A 17,615-nucleotide genomic window follows, 5' to 3' on the forward strand; every position below is an offset into this window, starting at 1 on the left:
TAGGTTATATTTGTTTCTTTGCGAAATATGGTTGACTTACAATAACGGAAAACTACTAGGAACTGTAAAAAATATTGTCATGATTACACATAAGTATCTCTCAAAAATAATCATTAATTACTTACACTTGAGTTATTTACTAATGACGGATGAATATGAGAGCATATATTAACACCACTTTTACTTGACATTTGATCATTGCATAGCAATATGAAGTTTGCACTGTTTCCAAGCTTTGCGATTTAAATTGTTAACTTTCATCCCCCCCTGGTTCACCCTTAATAAACAAGGATCTACTCTCTCGGTTTATGATAAAACTATTTTACAGTCAATAGTCTCCAGTCCATAGTCCACAGTCCATAGCCAACAGTCCATAGTCCACAGTCCAATCCAGGTTTTTGCACATGGCCAGTTCACACGGATAGTTGTGTAAATTTTCAAGAGCACTTGTACAGCACAATGACAGTATCGCCAAAGCAGTGTTTTAATTTGGTAACAATATTTAAGTAGCACTTAACACTTTTGGATAAAACTCTTCAACACATGAGATATTGTCATTAATAATGAATCTAATTTGTGCTTGGACAGGATCTTCTGTTTTCAGACAGCGATTTGCTTTTTATGACTCCATTGTAAACAACGAGTCTTTCTGCTCAACGTCAATTACTTCCTGTGGTTTTGGAAGTCCAGTTCTTTGTGAAACAGCCGCTTATAAAGGGGTTTGTCTAACGTTCTCGATTAAAAAAGCCTAAGTAAAATTGCTGTTTTGGAAAACTTAGCTTTAACTTTACTAGGTAAAAAGGAGTTTGATTGAAGGTTTATGCTATGTTCAGAGGAATTTTTTCTGTATGTTTACATTCGAATGTACTCTTGGAACTAACAACGGGCCGTAACATGCGAACCTATGCATGTTCTGATCTCTATTTGCAACCCCTTAAATATATCACTGGCGTTGTAATAGTTCATGATCATTCATATGTAATGTGAGTGTTTTGAATTTGAAGTGACTCGATATTGAAAATATTGTAACACAGTAATGCCAAGTAGAAACAATGCCAAAAATACTCGGATACCACTCGACACTTGTATGAAAAAATATCGTTCAAGAGCATTTATTGTTTTAAAAATTTCATTCATACATATTCAAGCATTTCGTAGCTGGGGAAAAGCAACGTTTCAATCGCAGTAATAAAATGAAAATTGTATTGATTTTTTTTTGTTTTCTTACGACGATAAACCATTATCCAAATCAAATTATGGGAATTTGCAATTGACCCTTTCGATTATTCATACATACATTTGTATTCATTTAAGCATGCAAAAATATATTATTGTCATGATTCGAAGTTTGTTTTTGTGCCATAATATTTATAAAGTCAAAATTTAATAATAATAATCCGAGTAAGAACTACGAAGAGAAGGAGATTAAAGAGTTGTACCGTGCATAGTAGTTGCATTAGAGGCTCAAACTGATTGTGAATAAGTGAACTAGTTGGTAATAACGAAATCAAAGCAGTAAATGGCTGTGTCCTTAATTAATGAGGTATGTTGCTGAGATGATTAATTGACGAAAAACGAACTTATGGAAATTGATTGGAAGCCGAGAAAGATTATGACAATGAATAATGAGATACACCCAAGAAACGATATTTCCAGAGTGTGTATGCAGCCAGAAAGAAGGGAGGAAGAGTTTTGATCAGTTGTGAGAGCTGTTTAAGAAAAGAAGAAAAGAAAATCCTAGCAGTAAATGGGCTCTGTTCTTAATCAATGAGTTATGTTGCTGGGATAATTAAATAGACGAAAGAGGACCTTATTGAAATAGATAGGAAGTCGAGAAAGATTATGATAATGAATAATAAATTATACCAAAGAAGCGATGTTTCCAGAATGTGTATGTAGCGAGAAAGAAGGGAGAAAGGGTTTTGATCAGTTCGAGAGCTGTGTAAGAAAAGAAGAAAACCACTTGGTATGGTGTGAGAACCTCGGAAAATTTGGAGATTGAAAAGTGATTAATATTCTGCTACAGTAGACCCTAAAGATTGCCAAGTAACGAAGGTGAACGAGATGTCAGAAGGTTGGAGATAGGAAAGAATGCATGGACAGTATGTAAGAGAAAAGGAAGGTGTCGACTGGGAGAGAGCATGGCCTTGAATGGTAAAAGGACATTAAAAGTGCTGCATGTTGCGTGGCATTTTTAATGTCGTTTTTGATGATCACTTTTACGATCAAAATTTTCAATTTTATTAACTATCACGAATCTGCAAGGTTGTTGCACAGACTATGTTTGCAACATTAAGCTGTACTTTGAATTCAATCAAAAGAAACACTCATTACCCCAAATCATGCTAATGGCATGTTGACGGATATTGTAGCATATTGAAGCGCTGACCAAAAAGAACGTCATGTTATATCGCGTTGTTCTGTCAGAGAGTATACAATAAAGTGTCTATACATAAAAATGAAGAGTTTCTGTGAACTTCACACATCTCTTTCTGTACGGCATACAGTTGAAGCGATGTTTACAAACCCTCAACTTTACTGCAACGTTTATGTTGTGTCAATTTAAATCAGATACGTTACATACTTATGATTACAAACGCCTGCCGTCTTCTGCCTACGAATTTCATTACAATGCTTGCCAAGTTACGTTCCGCTAACATGAAGTCTGCAATTGGTATTTTTTGCATAAAAATGTGCTGACTTGTAAAAATGAAATTGACTCTTGAATTGTTACATGCGTCAGGAAGTATTTTTAGGTAATTGATCAATTACTTGAAACTATCAAATTTCATTTTCCTTTTGTATTGTGTAAGCACGAACGTGGGTTACGCTTGCTGTACTTACGTCATTCGAAAGCACGCGCATTACGTCATTTCAAAGCATATGTGCATTACGTCAGGTATAACCGTTACTGCTATAACTAGAATAGTTTATAAATACCTAATGTGTTCAAGAAAAGTTTTAATTATGCGATAGAGTAAACACCAACTGTCCTTAGGACTTTACCAACCTGAACAATCAAATCGTCCAGTGATTTTACGTTGTGTTAAAATAACATGCAATTGCGTTACAGCGTTAGTCAAAAAAAATATAGCTCCTTAAGAATTGTAAATACATGCCAAAATGTGCTGCAGTAATTTATTTTGACTTACCCTAGAACCCGCCACTGATAACATGCGTTGTAAAATATGCATCTCACAAAATTCATAGCAGAGTGAGACTTCTGTTTGTTTTTTGAGTGCAGCAACTTCTGACCGCTAAAAATGGGATCATTGCTCGTGTAGTAGAACAGTTACTTGAAAATAGCTGTTACTATGATTAAATAATTTTATGTCGCTTTTAAAGGCGCAGGCAAGCGCTCCTCATTTTATCTTATAGAATAATAGAAATATGAATATGTTGAGATTCTAGCACAAGAAGCATTAAATGGTTAAGAACGAGAACGAGAGCGTTCTTCTCACTTTAAAGTGGTATGCTTACTGCTCTGCAATGAAAGACAGACGACGTCAAAGAAAGATTGATAACACCAACACTTCTCGTCTTTTAGACTCGCGTGCACTTAAATATGCAAATTTCACATTCGACGTACAATGGCTGGGTGCAGTGCCCTGGAGGGAGGTTTTGTCAGCTACCATTATAAGAAATGCATGAAATGTTTCACTACTTTACTTTATTACTCTACATTAAAAACATTAAAACAGCTTTGTTATAAAATAATGACGCAACACTCTTTTCACATTTGATGTAGCTATCAAACACATCCTGTACTTTGTGCCTATTTTCAAGGAGCTTTAAGTGTACATGTCGAAGTATAGAACACAAGACTGTCTAAGTAAGTGGTTTATTTACACAACTAACTACATGATTTTTCCAGCTTTTTAGACAAATATTAGCAAACGAGGCTAATAAAGCCTCTTCGTTTTTCTAGAATGTTTACTGGAGATTATGGCAATCCGTTTGTTTTCTCGAAACTTTATGCAAATATCATAAACAAGGATTGCAATTTGCGACAGTCAGTCTTAGTCTTGCTTTGTCTTGCTGTAACTGCATGCTGATAATTGAATTTCCCTCGTACCCTCATTGAATTCAAGCGAGCATGTAAAAATGGGCACTGGGCAGGCTGTTTTAGTTGACAATTTTGCATGTGCTCTGGACCTTTTTCATGTCTACTTGACTGTTAATACTGCAACATGTATCTCAGTTAACCTTTGTTTAAGATGAGCGTTTGAGGCTCGTATACCAAATCTTAAACCATGTGCTTGAAATATTCATTTTTCAAGTTTCGTTCTTATCCATTGTAAGTGAAAAATATTTGGAAGATTCGTGCACGAAATTCTTATATAAATGGTTTTTGTGGCTTTGTAACGTATGAGCTGGTGTATAAATTTAATGGTTGAATTGTACGGTTATATTGGTCTTGTTTTGAATTCTTTGAACATCGTGAGATTTCGTAGAGAACACTGGTCTTTGAGCCAGTTTTATGAGCTTTCAATGTTAACCGAGTGTACTTTAAGTAATGTTTTTCTCCGTGTGAACAAATTTAGAACGTCAATTAACTCATACACTAAGATTTGGAGGAAAGTAAAAATCTTTCGGGATGTAAAGAAATTTTGACCAACGCCATTGCAGTTGCAATTATTTTTGTTGGATCGATTTTTATATGTTCGCCATTTTTATGTATAAGGAAACAGCTAATTCGTCTCCTTTTTACCAGCTGCTTTACTATTTTATACTTATATATCAAATAGTGAAAATATTGCGGTTACATTACTGGCTGTTTTATGTTTACAGTTAAATTTAACAAGGGCACAAGCAATTTTAACGTCCGTGTTGTAAGTCGATTAATCACACTAGTTAAATTTTCAATGATAAACTGTTGTGTGAATTGTTGGGGTCTGCCATGATCTTACCGCAACTGCGTGATATCTAGGAACAACATGCAGTCTTCCCATGCGCGTGTGTATTCGGGCTCAAATTAGCGCATCTTTGCAAAGGTAAAAGTTACGGTCGTTGTATCGCGGACCAAATTTCCAACTAAATTCGACGTACTTCATATTTCGGCTTCTAAACTGTGTTCACGACCGCTTGTAGCACATAGCGTAAATGAATATTGCGTGTCGTTTTTTGTACCATTCAAACGCCGAACCTCGAACTTGTATGTTTTACGTATATATTATATATACACGTTATATATAGTTTGTAGTATGCTATACTTCAAACTACATGTTTGCTTATCTGTCTCAATCATGAACAATGTTACGAGTGCGTAGATTACAAATTATGCATTGAACTGTTTGTGTCTTATTACTTTGCCTTTTGAACTTGCTGTTCAATCTCATCTCTATACTTATAATAGATACGTGCGATTTCTCCCCTGTTTATTTGACTGAATTGGCGTGCGGCCGTCAATTGAGTACGCGTCGTCTCATTCTTATTCAAATATGGTGCCAGCTTAAAAGAGCGCCGAAATGAAAGTAATCCTGATTATTGATGTAAATATTTTTCGAGACCTGAACGTCTTAAGGATATTAAAATAGCAGTCTGTTTGTGACAGAAGGGTTGTGCTCGTTCAACAGGCGAGCTTTTTCATCAATTTTGTGAAATTTTTATACCGTTCGTCTTCAAAAAGTCGCACGGAATGATCATTTACGACACCCTGCAGCTTTCGGTGCGTTTTGGAAAATTCAACCCCCACTGTTTTGCTAAGTGTTTTTTTGTAAACAGTGTAACACTCCTTGCGATATCCTCTTCCGATTTGAATGAAACCTGTGACGAAGCATGGAAAACAAAGTATTTGAACGAAGTCACTAACCCAATACAGGGGGTATACGTTCCACGACCTTGAGCTGTACCCGCCATTTTTTGGAAAGCTTTGATAACATCTTTCGTGGATTTGTGCACGAAGTGAACAGAACAAACGAGTTTTGCGTACAAATGCGATACGATACTATCGCTTTTCTTGGTCTTATTAAAGCATAATACTTCGTTATAATATTACTCCGCCTTGTCGTGCGACGCGCTTGAGATAAAATCAGCAGAATTCATTACGAAGTAATTGATGGTATGGTTTGCACACTAGAATTTTCTCACGCCGTTTTGAAATGACATCGCGTTCTCTAAGCAACGCGTTTGACTCTAAATTTAATAAAATTTCGCGCAAATTAATGCTGATGGTATGAATCATTACGTGTTTTAGATACCACGGATCTTGCCAGCCGAACCGGCCACAGTTTTTGACAAAAGTGGCTTTTAATTCATTGTTTAATGCCTCGTTTAGAATGACCCGCGAACCAAATTAATTAATCTGTCACGGACAGTTTTAATTGTCTCGTTGGACTAACGTTTTACGGCGGTTTCTTTGATTTTTTAGTTCAGAGACTCACCTTAAGGTGAAAGAAATGATGTAAAATCATCTGGAGGTAGGGAAAACCTTGTCGATATAAGTTTGGGTTTGTTTCGATTTAACGTGATCGAGATTTAAAGTGATCGAGACAGATGATTCGTGAGGGTAAAATTCCCTTGGTTATTTTGTCAGCTCTCTAACTTTTTACACGGCCTGTTCTCGTCTGTTGTAGACGACAGCGCTATAATGTAGGGAGCATACTACATCGTTTGGGTACTTTCAAAAATGCGTGTTCGATTATGCGTGTTCAGACGTATCGCAGCCGGATGACGTGCAAGGGAAGTAGCATCTTGTGTACATTCATGTTTATAAAGCGCGCAACATAACTCCAGCCAGAGAGCACGCCGGCATTCTGGTCAACGAGAAAACATTACAAGCTCCCGTTTGTGATCAATTTCACAGCTTTTGATTTAAGTCGGTAGGCGGTCTTTGTTTACCATTCTCGATGTGTTAACTAAACATTGTTGCATACAGCAATGAAGTTTGTCTTCGTGAAACGACCGCTTATTACGAATCGTGTCTACTCGTCGTTTTGCCCATTTCCCAGACGTGTTGCTCGTCTCGCGTAACTCGTCACTCAACAGTGCTGGGTTGTCAAAGTTAACATCGCCACAGTGCATCGGTAATTTCAAATCCATATCGATTATACTGAATTGTTGTTTCTGTCATTCGTTTGCTGAATTCGAAGTTCACACGAGTTAGTTTTGTTGGTGAAGTCGGAGACAAAGATTAATAACGTATGACAAGTTTAATTGGTGCAGGACGCGCTTTAAGCGAACCATTGGCACAGCTCTAGATGTTTGCTCTATATATATGTGCAATAACTCAAAATCGTCATTCAAATACACGACTGCATGCAACATAGAACGCTGACACTGCTGTTTAGTACTGTACCGTTGCGTGACATGTCATTCTTTGTGGAGCTCAACAGGATCATTCTGCAGTACATTCACAGTCGCGTTCAAGACAGAAGAATTGGTATTGCGCGAAGTCTAGAAGGCATCTTTACCGTGATTAGCGATGTTCTTTCCTCGGTAGAGGGCCTTGAGCCGCGATTCATATCGTCATTTAAGAAGGAAAATGGCCGTTACACCGGACTTCGTGTGATCACATCGACGCATTTCGAACTTCAACTCTTCCTCAATCAAATGGGTGTGTTTAATTTCATTGACGACAACTGTCCACCGGGATGTGCGATGCTGAAACTCAGCGATGAACGCAAACGCTCCATGTCTCTGTGGACCGAATTCATCACGGCATCGGGCTATCTTTCCGCGAAAAAGATGCGAGCTAGATTTCATTCGCTTGTCACAGAAGCCGTCGCGAAATGCTCGTTTAAGGAAAAGGTTCGCGTGCAGCGTAGTCTATCATGTACCGTGCTTGTAATTGCCGATAAATTCTTTCTGACACTCATTCCAGCTTTTAAATGCGGTGCGATTTGGCCGCGCAACATTTGCATTTGGCCAACTCACAATCAACTTTGGCCGTCCCAGTCTGAAATCGAACTTGTGAAACGTCGTGGTTTTAATCTACTAGCCGGAGACATGTTCCCCGGGTATGAGATGCAAGCGGCCGAAGGCGACGCATGGGTATTGGATTTTTTTGAAGGAGAAGAGTTGCTTTTGCACGCCAATTGTCGTAAACAATGTTTGGCCGTACTCAAGACGCTGTTCGAAAGGCACTTAGATCTTCCGGACAAGCCTATTCAACCCTCGTTGATGAAAACATTACTTCTCTATGAATGTGAAAAGCATCCGTGCGAAGACGAATGGAGGGAGAACTCGCTAGGGGAACGCATTAACGCCATTCTGCTGCAGTTAATCTCTTGCCTGCAATGTCATCGCTGCCCCCATTTTTTTCTCAAAGGTGTGGATCTCTTTAAGGGAAAGTCTGCCGAGTCGTTGAACGCTGCCGCACATCAGACTTGGAAAATTACTCGCGCAATCACAACCAATCCTTTTTGCACGGAAATTTTATGACAGTTTTTGTATTCGTGCAATTGTACCTGACCTCATCCATTCGCTACCAATCCCCACTCTACTAAAATTATATATAAATTATAAGATTTTGTTGAGATGTTGCTACATGGCCGAACATCATTGAAAACTGAAGAGTTAAAAGTTATTGAGTTCTAACAATTGAAGAAGTAGTTTTTTGTGCGTTGTTCTTTTAGTTTTGTTGGTTATTCAAAGGTTTCTGGAATGCTTCTGAAACTTCCTCTCGTACTAAAGCTTCTCGACATCCGCTTTGGAGGCTGGTTTCAAAATTATCGTTGGTTTGCTCATGAATCTTGTAAATGTATTCAACGTTTTCACTCCATTGTTGTGTGATTTTGACTTGAATGAATATGAAAATCTATCAACAAATTACGGTAGTTCTGTTGTACTGTTTGCATTCTTAACACATTTTCGGTTTGCAAATTCATCATTTTTCAATATATAAAGGCAAAAATGGCGACGTCTTATCATCAAATATTATGACTGACAAAACTTTAAGCCTTTTTTTAAGGATGGAGTAAGTCATCGCTTTTGAAAAATGCGGATGCTTCATAATATATGGCGATTAAGAAAAGGCTATTGCGAACGTCTGTTTCATGAATTTTTATAGCTATATATGCGAAATAATTTCCCCTTTAATTAGTTCAACCGTTTAGTTTGGGCTTGCTAAATATATCTTGAGAAGGGGACCGCCTTTGCGGTTTAATAAAAAAGCGTTTGTGCATGGGAATATTTTCATTTTTAATAAAAATAATGTTGAAATTTTCTTTAGTAAATGCCGATCGTTGCGTTCCGTTTGCATTTCGTATTTGGGAAAACAAACACGGTCGAGGCGGTGTTATATATTTATTAAATTATTTATTCCGTGTACAGGGGAATGTTCATTAAACCATGTGATTTACAAGAATACTGCGCCATTTGTCTAAGTTATTTTCTATTTCAGAACGATTTATTCTTTAATAGATTTTGGTATCGGTAAACTAAACTAATGCCGACTTTATTCAATAGTTTTTTACACAGCGAAGAATTCATCAAGAATGTTTATGTGTTAAGTTCGTTGTAATCGATCTTTTTGTATGAAATTTAATTCACGAAACAACATTTAGGTAGCTGTATAGAACAATTTTACTTGCATTCATGAAGAATTACATATAAACGCTTTTGTGTTGTGTACTTGTTCTCAATACAATGCCAAATCGTGTGTGTAAAGGACAGAAAATGACGGCTTCTGTTGATTTCTAAGCACGCGCGGCTTGTCCAACAAGTAATTGTCTTATCTACCTTTGTCTATAGCGCTTTGCGAGCAATAGCACTGTCCAATAACAAATGAATACTCCTGTTTATCTCCTATGAATTTATGGAATTGATGTTGTTAGAAGACAATGAACTACTCGCCGAATAGAAAACAAACTGCTTTCGTTTTCTATCGTTTGCGATAAAAAAAACCCACTTCAATTTGCAAACGCGTATGTAATAAACAGCTTATGCTGATGCTTTATTTAAAACAAACTGATTGTAGCTCGAGTATGCGAAAATAGCTATAATTTCTTTCATGAGACAATTAGTTTGTCTTTCAGGGTGTTTCATTTCAATTTTAAATGTACTTTGTTTTATTGGCTGTAAAAATGCACGATTCATAAACTCGTGGCTTTTGTTTCAAAATTGTTTTGTCGCTAGAATATTTTGCTAGAGCATTTCCAGATTTTAGCTGTAATACATCCGAAACAGATTAATCATGTCACGAACTAAATTTATTTTATAGAATTATTTCATAGAATTGTATTTTATATAGAAAATAGCTACAGCATTACCAATTTACATTTTATTTTTCAACAAATTGTTCTCAAGGAAGGAGACACAAAATTGGCTAGAATCGAGTACCACTCAATTAACTAATGTAGTTGCTACGCGGCGAAATATGCCAAAAATGCATAAAATGCATTATTTGAATATTTACAGTGCTATACATAGCGGTTACAGCTTTGTCCGTGCATGACTCGTGTCTTTTTAAAATATAAAAAATGTTTATTGATATTTTTCATAAATAGATAGCTACACAATTGTCTCTTGGTTTATTTTTTTGTTTTTCATGATAATTTGTCCTTAGCTGTCCATGTGTTCAATTTTTATTTTTTGAGCGTTTAGGTCAGTGCAGTCATGACAAACATTTCGACGAGAACTTTGACTCTGAGTGACTCTGAAGGTGACTGCTGCTAATGATGACGAAACGTCAGTCAACACAGACACCAATATCAGAACTGCGCTGATTTACATCTATAAACATGTAACAACGCTTCCGAATTCAAAGCATTCACTTTAATTTTATGACACTGAGGTCTTTAGCCTTATGGTGCCTCTGAAATAGTTCGTCTTTGTACGACGCGTCTACTCGCAAATGAAAAGGCTTCAATACCGCGTCCTCTATAACAATTCTAAGTATTGAGAATTGACGTCATCAATTATTGAAAAATGTTTGGTTGATTTTATTTATCTTTGTGCAGTATGATATAACATATATAGCTAAACGTTTCCACATACGCAGTTGTATGTACGCTTGTAAGGATCATAGCTGTATTTTAAACTTAAAAATGCCAAAAAACCAGGCTTATAGTATTTGTGTTACCTCTTGATCTTGCTTTCAGCGTGTTGAGTCTGGCTGTACCAGTATGGCCACACATGCAAGCTTATAAGCTTAAACTCTACCCTTGTTTTATGTAGTTGCAAAGTTCTGTACAGGAGAGAGCGTTTGAGCTCATCCGACCCAAGCAACTATGGACTGTCCATTTAAATAAGCATTTTATGAATGACCAAGTTTCACATGTTTTCGAACTTTATCAATCATCTGATCGATAAACTTTCATGACGCATAAACGACAAAATTATTGTCGTAGCATAAATATCTTATTTTACAATTATAGCAGATTTAGTTTTCAACTGTGTTTATTGTTTCAGTGTTAAAAGTTTCTTTGTATCAACCGTTAAATTTCCACTTTCATGCACCGTTCTATAGGTAACCATGTATGCAGATTACCTTCATGGAAAATGGTCATTCGAGGACATCAAAGCCATACACTCCAGACGTTACCTGCTTCAGAATTGTGGCATCGAGATCTTTCTTTCGTCACGCAGTAAGTACTCTTGAGTATGTATTAGAAAGGATAAATATGGAGGAGAGAGAAGAGCTTTAGTTGGCAGAATTGTGGATTGACTCAAATGCAAAAATAGTGCTGTTGATTTTTAATCTGCGCATTCGTGTTGGCTGTTTCCCATGCAGCAACGATCTTGGGCTTAGCTATTTTTCTTTCGCCTTTTTTTAATGGTTTCTTCATCTTAAATACTGCCTTGAAGAGTGCATGGAAGGGAAGTAAAGTCAAACTTCTATAAAGTGGACACCCTCGGGAACGGACTTGTGTCCGCTTAATGGAGGTGTCCGCTTGATAGAGGTTTCATAGCTAATGACGAATTAGTTTGTTTGTTTTTATTAAAGAATTTTATCTTGCGGCTAAACGCTGAATTACGTAAAATTTACAACTCTAAAAATAAACTAAGAAAAGAGTGAAAAAGTCAATTTTAAAAAAGTATACCTAAGAAAAATTTACAGTTATGATGTTAATTTAATATTAGATGTTAGATTTTTGCTTGAGAGGCATCATGCATGATAAAAGAATTTCTAAATCTGTTCGTTTTTATTTTCGGCAAACAGTATTTTGATTGCTTCTCAAAGGTATATCATTTCGGCTATGGGATAAAATAATGGATTAAATTTGGGACTTTACAAGGTGTCTGCTTAATACAGGTTTGACTGTAATTAAGTTTGTTTTCACAACTGCTTAGTCTTTTTATGATTTCTTCGTGTTATTTTGTTGTTCGTGTCAGAGATTCTTTTCTTGCATGACTTTAAGACTTTACCATTATTCATTATCATCATGTTTTACCATTGAAGTCAATGCAATTGAAGTTCACATGACCGTATCTCTCGTTTAAGTTATATATCCCGATTAGTTTGTTTGTCTATCACATATTGCATTACTAAATATCCGAAAATCGATCGAGTGTTTGAATTGCTTCAGATTCAGTGATGTTTGTTTTCGATGACCACCAAACTGTGAGAAAGGCTGTGCGGGCATTACCTGCGGTTGGGATTGGTCCAAACTATGGTTTATTGCAGACAAGGTGCGTTGCTGTTTTATTTCTTTACGTGAAAAAGTTGCTCCATTTCTTTTTTTTATACCTTTTTTCTTTTTCCAGAGCAATCTCATTGGCAAGTCCCAAGCAGTTATTCCAAAGGTCGAACATGACTCAAAGATGGCAAAAAGGAGAGATTACAAATTTCGAGTACCTTATGTTCATCAATCGAATAGCAGGTTTGTTTTGGTGAAAACGATTTTCTTGATGGAGATAAACGCGTGTTTCCACTGGAGTTGAAACTTTTTTAAATTTTTGTTAAAATTATAACGAATCAATGACAATTGAGACAATAACTATGCACCTTAAATGGTCATGTTTCTAGTGTATCAGAAAGTGCAAAAATCCTTAAAACTTGCAGGAGCTACGCAATAGTTTCTTCTTTTTTATTTTCTTTGTTGATTTGTCCATTATTCGGTTTTTTTATAAAGATTGTACATCTGATCAATTGCGCATTTTCATTTTTTATTCCATTTTTATATTAAAAGAGTTTAACCGTCATTATTCATTCCAAGTGTAGAAGGTACTCCATATCATCTGCTTTTCTTCGCCGGTTTTTCAAACCAATTAACGTCGTTATTTCATACTTATGAATTAATGATTTAGAACCCAATCCCCCATGCGTAAATCCTCTGAGCATTTACGCATGCACGCCCAAAGCTTTTTCATTAAGTACGTGGATGTATTTAAAATTGAGTTTTCCTCGTTTAGGACGAACATACAATGATTTGAATCAGTATCCTGTTTTTCCTTGGATTCTAACAAACTATACCTCCGAAACTTTGAATCTTGATGATCCCAATAACTATAGAGATTTGTCGAAGGTAATTTCTCAAAGCAATTTTTCTTTGGGCAGGCTGCTTTGTGTGGCATTTGCATGTTTTTGTGTGTGAAGCTGTATCAGTAAGAGTATGGATGTATGGATCTTATCCAAGTGCACAGGTGTTTGTTTATGTTTAAATTTCTATCGTAAATGATCGAAGATCAGCTTCGACTTGAATCTTATTCTTTGACGAGCTTCTGCTTTCATTATGTAATTTCCTTGCCGTACATGTAACTATTTCATTTCAACATCAATTGTATATTCAAAAAATTTATGCTTATCACGATCAGGCAAACTTAGAATTATGCGTGTTCGTTTTCCTTTAAGTTACAAATAGTAGTATATTTCCTTCTTGACAAAGTTACATGACTAGTTCTGCAACAAATTTAGTACCCACTTAAAATGAATGAGTTTTACGATTGTGTCAATCACACAATAACGATTAACGTTAAAGTGTTTATAACGCCAAATTTTACAAAATTATTTTTTGATTGCATTGTAAAGGCAATTTAAAATGACTTAACAACTTCTTTGATAATTCTGTGTTATTTTATTTCTTTTTGGAATTATGCAATTTTTCTTAATTGCGCAAACGACATCGTTATGACTTTACACTGCATAGTTGGCATTTGGAAAAACTAGTCCGAAAAACTAGAAAAAACAGTTGTATTTGTTTATATACGACGATGTTGAAAATTGTCGATCTTTTAAAGGTCATTATGCTCTGTGATGTCATAACGATGTCATTTGGATGAACAAAAAAGTTAAACAGCTCTAGAAAAAGTGCAATGATTCAATTCTTTTGAAGAGGTTATTAAAAGTCATTTTATATGTTCAATACAATCAAAAAATTCGTGACAAAATTTTGTGTCATAAGCACTTTAACCAACCTCGTACGATTTATTATTTCTATATCGTAGTGTACTTCATTGTAATTCGAACCAATCATAAACTCTGATCATAAAGATAGATACCGACCTTGGAACAAGGCTATGATCATAACATGCTTTGATTTTCACGTACTGTGATTTTCACGCGTTATGATTATCACGTGCTATGATTATCACGTGCTATGATTATCACGTGCTATGATTATTACATGCTGTAATTTTCACGATAATAGGATGAACCATGCCCTTTTATGTAACTATTTCGTCTATCAAATTTTTTTAGCCAATCGGTGCTTTGAACCCTGAAAGATTGGGGCAATTTCTGGATCGATTTAATTCGTGGGACAAGAGTGAAGATATTCCACCGTTTCACTACGGGACTCATTACTCGACTTGTGGTTTCACCCTGGCATGGCTGATACGTCTGGTGAGATAACGGAAATGATAGTGATTTGTGAAGGGAAATTTGCAACGTGTAATAACGCGCAACACTTGAAGAGAGCATTTTTTCTTCCTACTGCGCAGTTTAGAAATTTGCGATGTTACTTTTGTTTGTTGGACTTGATACTTCTATTCCCGTTACTTTCTCCCCCCCTCAGCCCTCTCCTCCCACCCTCCGTTTTCGCCTTCCTCTAAATACAGCAAACTGAATATTTTCGTTAATTTTTTGCAGGAACCATTTGCAAGTCAGTTTCTGAACATGCAAGGCGGGATGTTTGACCATCCGGGACGTACGTTCTCGTCGATGGCGTATGCATGGTCAAACTGTCAACGAGATACGTCAGACGTTAAGGTATTGTAAGCATTTCGAGGCAAAGGCATTGGTGTGTGCATGTGTGTACATATGTTGGAATGCTCTGTCAGTGAGATGAATTTTATAGGGTTGAAGGTAACTACTTTTTATTTCCACCATCAAACGATAAGCTTTTCTCTTATCTAAAGAACTTCCTTCTTCTAAAGAGTATGGAATCTCTCAGTCGATGCTTTTTCAACATGGTTTGACAAATTGGTGACCGTTTAGCCGGGTCAAACTATATTTTGCTCTACCTTTTATGCTATCGAGCACTTTTTGCAATTCTGAAACAAAAACTATTTCAATATATGCTTTACTGTTTAACGAACGGTTTGATTTTATTCTGTTATTTAGGAGCTGATTCCGGAACTCTTTTATCTTCCTGAAATGTTTGTGAATGCGAATAAAGTATGATTTCTTTGTGCTTTAATTATATGTGGGTATAATTGAATATATGTTGTTGTTGGCATGTCATTGTGTGAATGTATGCAGGTTCGTGTAACTATGTGTTGTTGTATGTGAATAAATGTAAGCATGTGAAAGTTTATGTGAATAAATGGAACTATGTGAAAGTTTATGTGAACACATATAGGTATGTGTTGATGAATGTTGGTACATGTGAAATTGTGCAAATATACATAGGTGCATGTATGTGATTTTGTATTGACATGTGTGAATAAATGTAAGTATGTCAAAGTATTTGTAAAAAACGAAAATGTCTGTAGAAATATCAGCGATGGATCCACGATGGTTTTTCAGCGAGTGTAGTCTACTTTTTAGATTTTGATGACAACTTGTTGCCGTAGCCTGACATACATTTTTTGTTAAATTCTGTCACCTTTTTTGGGGATTTGGGAGATTTTTGGAAGTGTACTCAACTAAACGTTTGTCACGTTAAAATGTTTTCCTTAATTGTTTCGTATGTTAGTCCTTTCTAGGAAAATTAGCACTCCTCTTGCACCCCTCCCCCCTGAAAAATACACGAAGTGTGTTGGTATATGTATGTCAATGAATCTTGGCATGTGTAAATGTTTTACTTATATGTGTGAAAGTATGTCGTTTTGCATTTTGGTTTATTTTGTAAATCTATCTAATATCTGTTGCTTTTCGTTTTTAAGTTTCAATTTGGAGTCAACGACGATGGGAAAGTTATTGACAATGTCGAACTTCCCCTGGGCAAAACACCTGAAGAATTTGTCGTAAAGCACCGTGCAGTATGTTACTTATTGATTTTAGCTTAGGGAAGTTTTTACGGTGTAATCCGAAAACACGAAGAAATGTAGGAATATCGTGAAGAAATTATTCTATCATCGCTTTTTAACCTGTTAGGCTCTCGAGTCGGACATTGTTTCATCAAGTCTTCACAAATGGATTGATCTCATCTTTGGGTTTAAACAAAGAGGTATTTGTTGCAGGGAAACGTTCTTGAATAGAGAAATATTTTAGTCTTTTTCCAACAGGCAATTTCAACTTTTGAGTAAAGTGCGCCAGGAGTATGGTGTTAGATACTTCCTTTGATATGTTGTATATTACATGGATCGCGCATCACTAATTAAATTTGAAGCCAGAAGGCCGCCATATTGAACAGTCCCACTTCACGAGGTTGACATGCAAAATATATCAATATCTGCTATGAAAAATTGCGAGAATCGTCTCTTATGGTGCATTGACAAAACTGCTACTTTATAGCTGTAACATTGAGGTTAAGTGTAGGAAGCAGTTGTACTTTTAGGAAAGGATTTTCAAAATTTTCGTGACACCATTTGAGAGATACTATCGCAAGAGAATGCTTGTAGCTTCACGTTGAAAGATTTTTTAAGGTTTATTACTACAATCCGTTCCAAAATTATTTGCTATCGTTGTTCTTTACTATAGATTACTATTGTGACTGTTCAATATGGCGGCGCATCTAATTATAGCTGTCTACTTCCGGCTTTAAATTTTTGTACTCACCATATTGGAAATGCGCGATCCATGTAATATACATATCAGTGGATATTTTTGATTGTTTTATGCGGAAACAATGTCGCTTGTATAAAATTATACTCGTATGTTTTTGTTGAATGCTTGTTTTCTGTGCTCGATGTTTTTTTGTCAATGAAAATGTTTTATATCTTTGTTAAAATTATCCATTTTATCAAAGCATTTTAAATTAAGAAAATAAAGGATACATTCCAAGATATATAAAGCTCACTTGTCTTTTTTTGTACTTCAGCGATTCTTCGATTATCGCGATCGCGTTTGATAAGCTTCCTTACTTAAAATAACATTTAAGTTTTCTTTTTTTAGGGATCGAAGCTGAACGAGCTGTGAATGTGTTTTACTATTTAACATACGAAGGCAGAGTTGATCTTAATTCGATACAAGATCACGTGATGAGAGAGGTACATCCGGGAGTTAACACCAAGCATTAAAACAGTTTTGTTTTAGACACTTGCTGTTTTGTAAATCAGAATTGTGTCATTGTATATAAAATTATAGAGCAGTACTTAATGCTTTTTCATTTGATGTTGGTTGAAATTTC

At 35.9% G+C, this 17,615-nt stretch overlaps 2 protein-coding genes and 1 long non-coding RNA gene across 3 annotated transcripts in view; 2 read left to right on the forward strand and 1 right to left on the reverse strand.

Annotated features, from left to right (window-relative positions):
- Nucleotides 1-17,615, forward strand: part of LOC124445354 (neurobeachin-like) — a 57,481-nt gene that overhangs the window by 32,562 nt on the left and 7,304 nt on the right. Inside the window, 10 exon segments of the mRNA XM_046996073.1 lie at nucleotides 11,411-11,528; nucleotides 12,471-12,573; nucleotides 12,649-12,764; nucleotides 13,297-13,409; nucleotides 14,582-14,725; nucleotides 14,972-15,091; nucleotides 15,446-15,499; nucleotides 16,210-16,305; nucleotides 16,421-16,493; nucleotides 17,381-17,475. Of these exon segments, the coding sequence (XP_046852029.1) occupies nucleotides 11,411-11,528; nucleotides 12,471-12,573; nucleotides 12,649-12,764; nucleotides 13,297-13,409; nucleotides 14,582-14,725; nucleotides 14,972-15,091; nucleotides 15,446-15,499; nucleotides 16,210-16,305; nucleotides 16,421-16,493; nucleotides 17,381-17,475 (1,032 nt within the window).
- On the reverse strand, nucleotides 2,686-3,825 carry LOC124445356. The gene is made up of 2 exons (XR_006948127.1): nucleotides 3,153-3,825; nucleotides 2,686-3,010 (listed from the first exon to the last, which is right to left on the reverse strand). It is a non-coding gene; the product is annotated as an uncharacterized LOC124445356 (long non-coding RNA).
- LOC124445355 (protein mab-21-like 2) lies at nucleotides 6,364-8,769 on the forward strand. The gene has a single exon (XM_046996074.1). It carries the CDS (start codon nucleotides 7,258-7,260, stop codon nucleotides 8,380-8,382), a length of 1,125 nt encoding a protein of 374 aa, XP_046852030.1. The 5' UTR covers nucleotides 6,364-7,257; the 3' UTR covers nucleotides 8,383-8,769.

The sequence above is a fragment of the Xenia sp. Carnegie-2017 genome, unplaced genomic scaffold (genome assembly GCF_021976095.1).
Source record: "Xenia sp. Carnegie-2017 unplaced genomic scaffold, XeniaSp_v1 HiC_scaffold_22, whole genome shotgun sequence".
NCBI lineage: Eukaryota > Metazoa > Cnidaria > Anthozoa > Malacalcyonacea > Xeniidae > Xenia > Xenia sp. Carnegie-2017.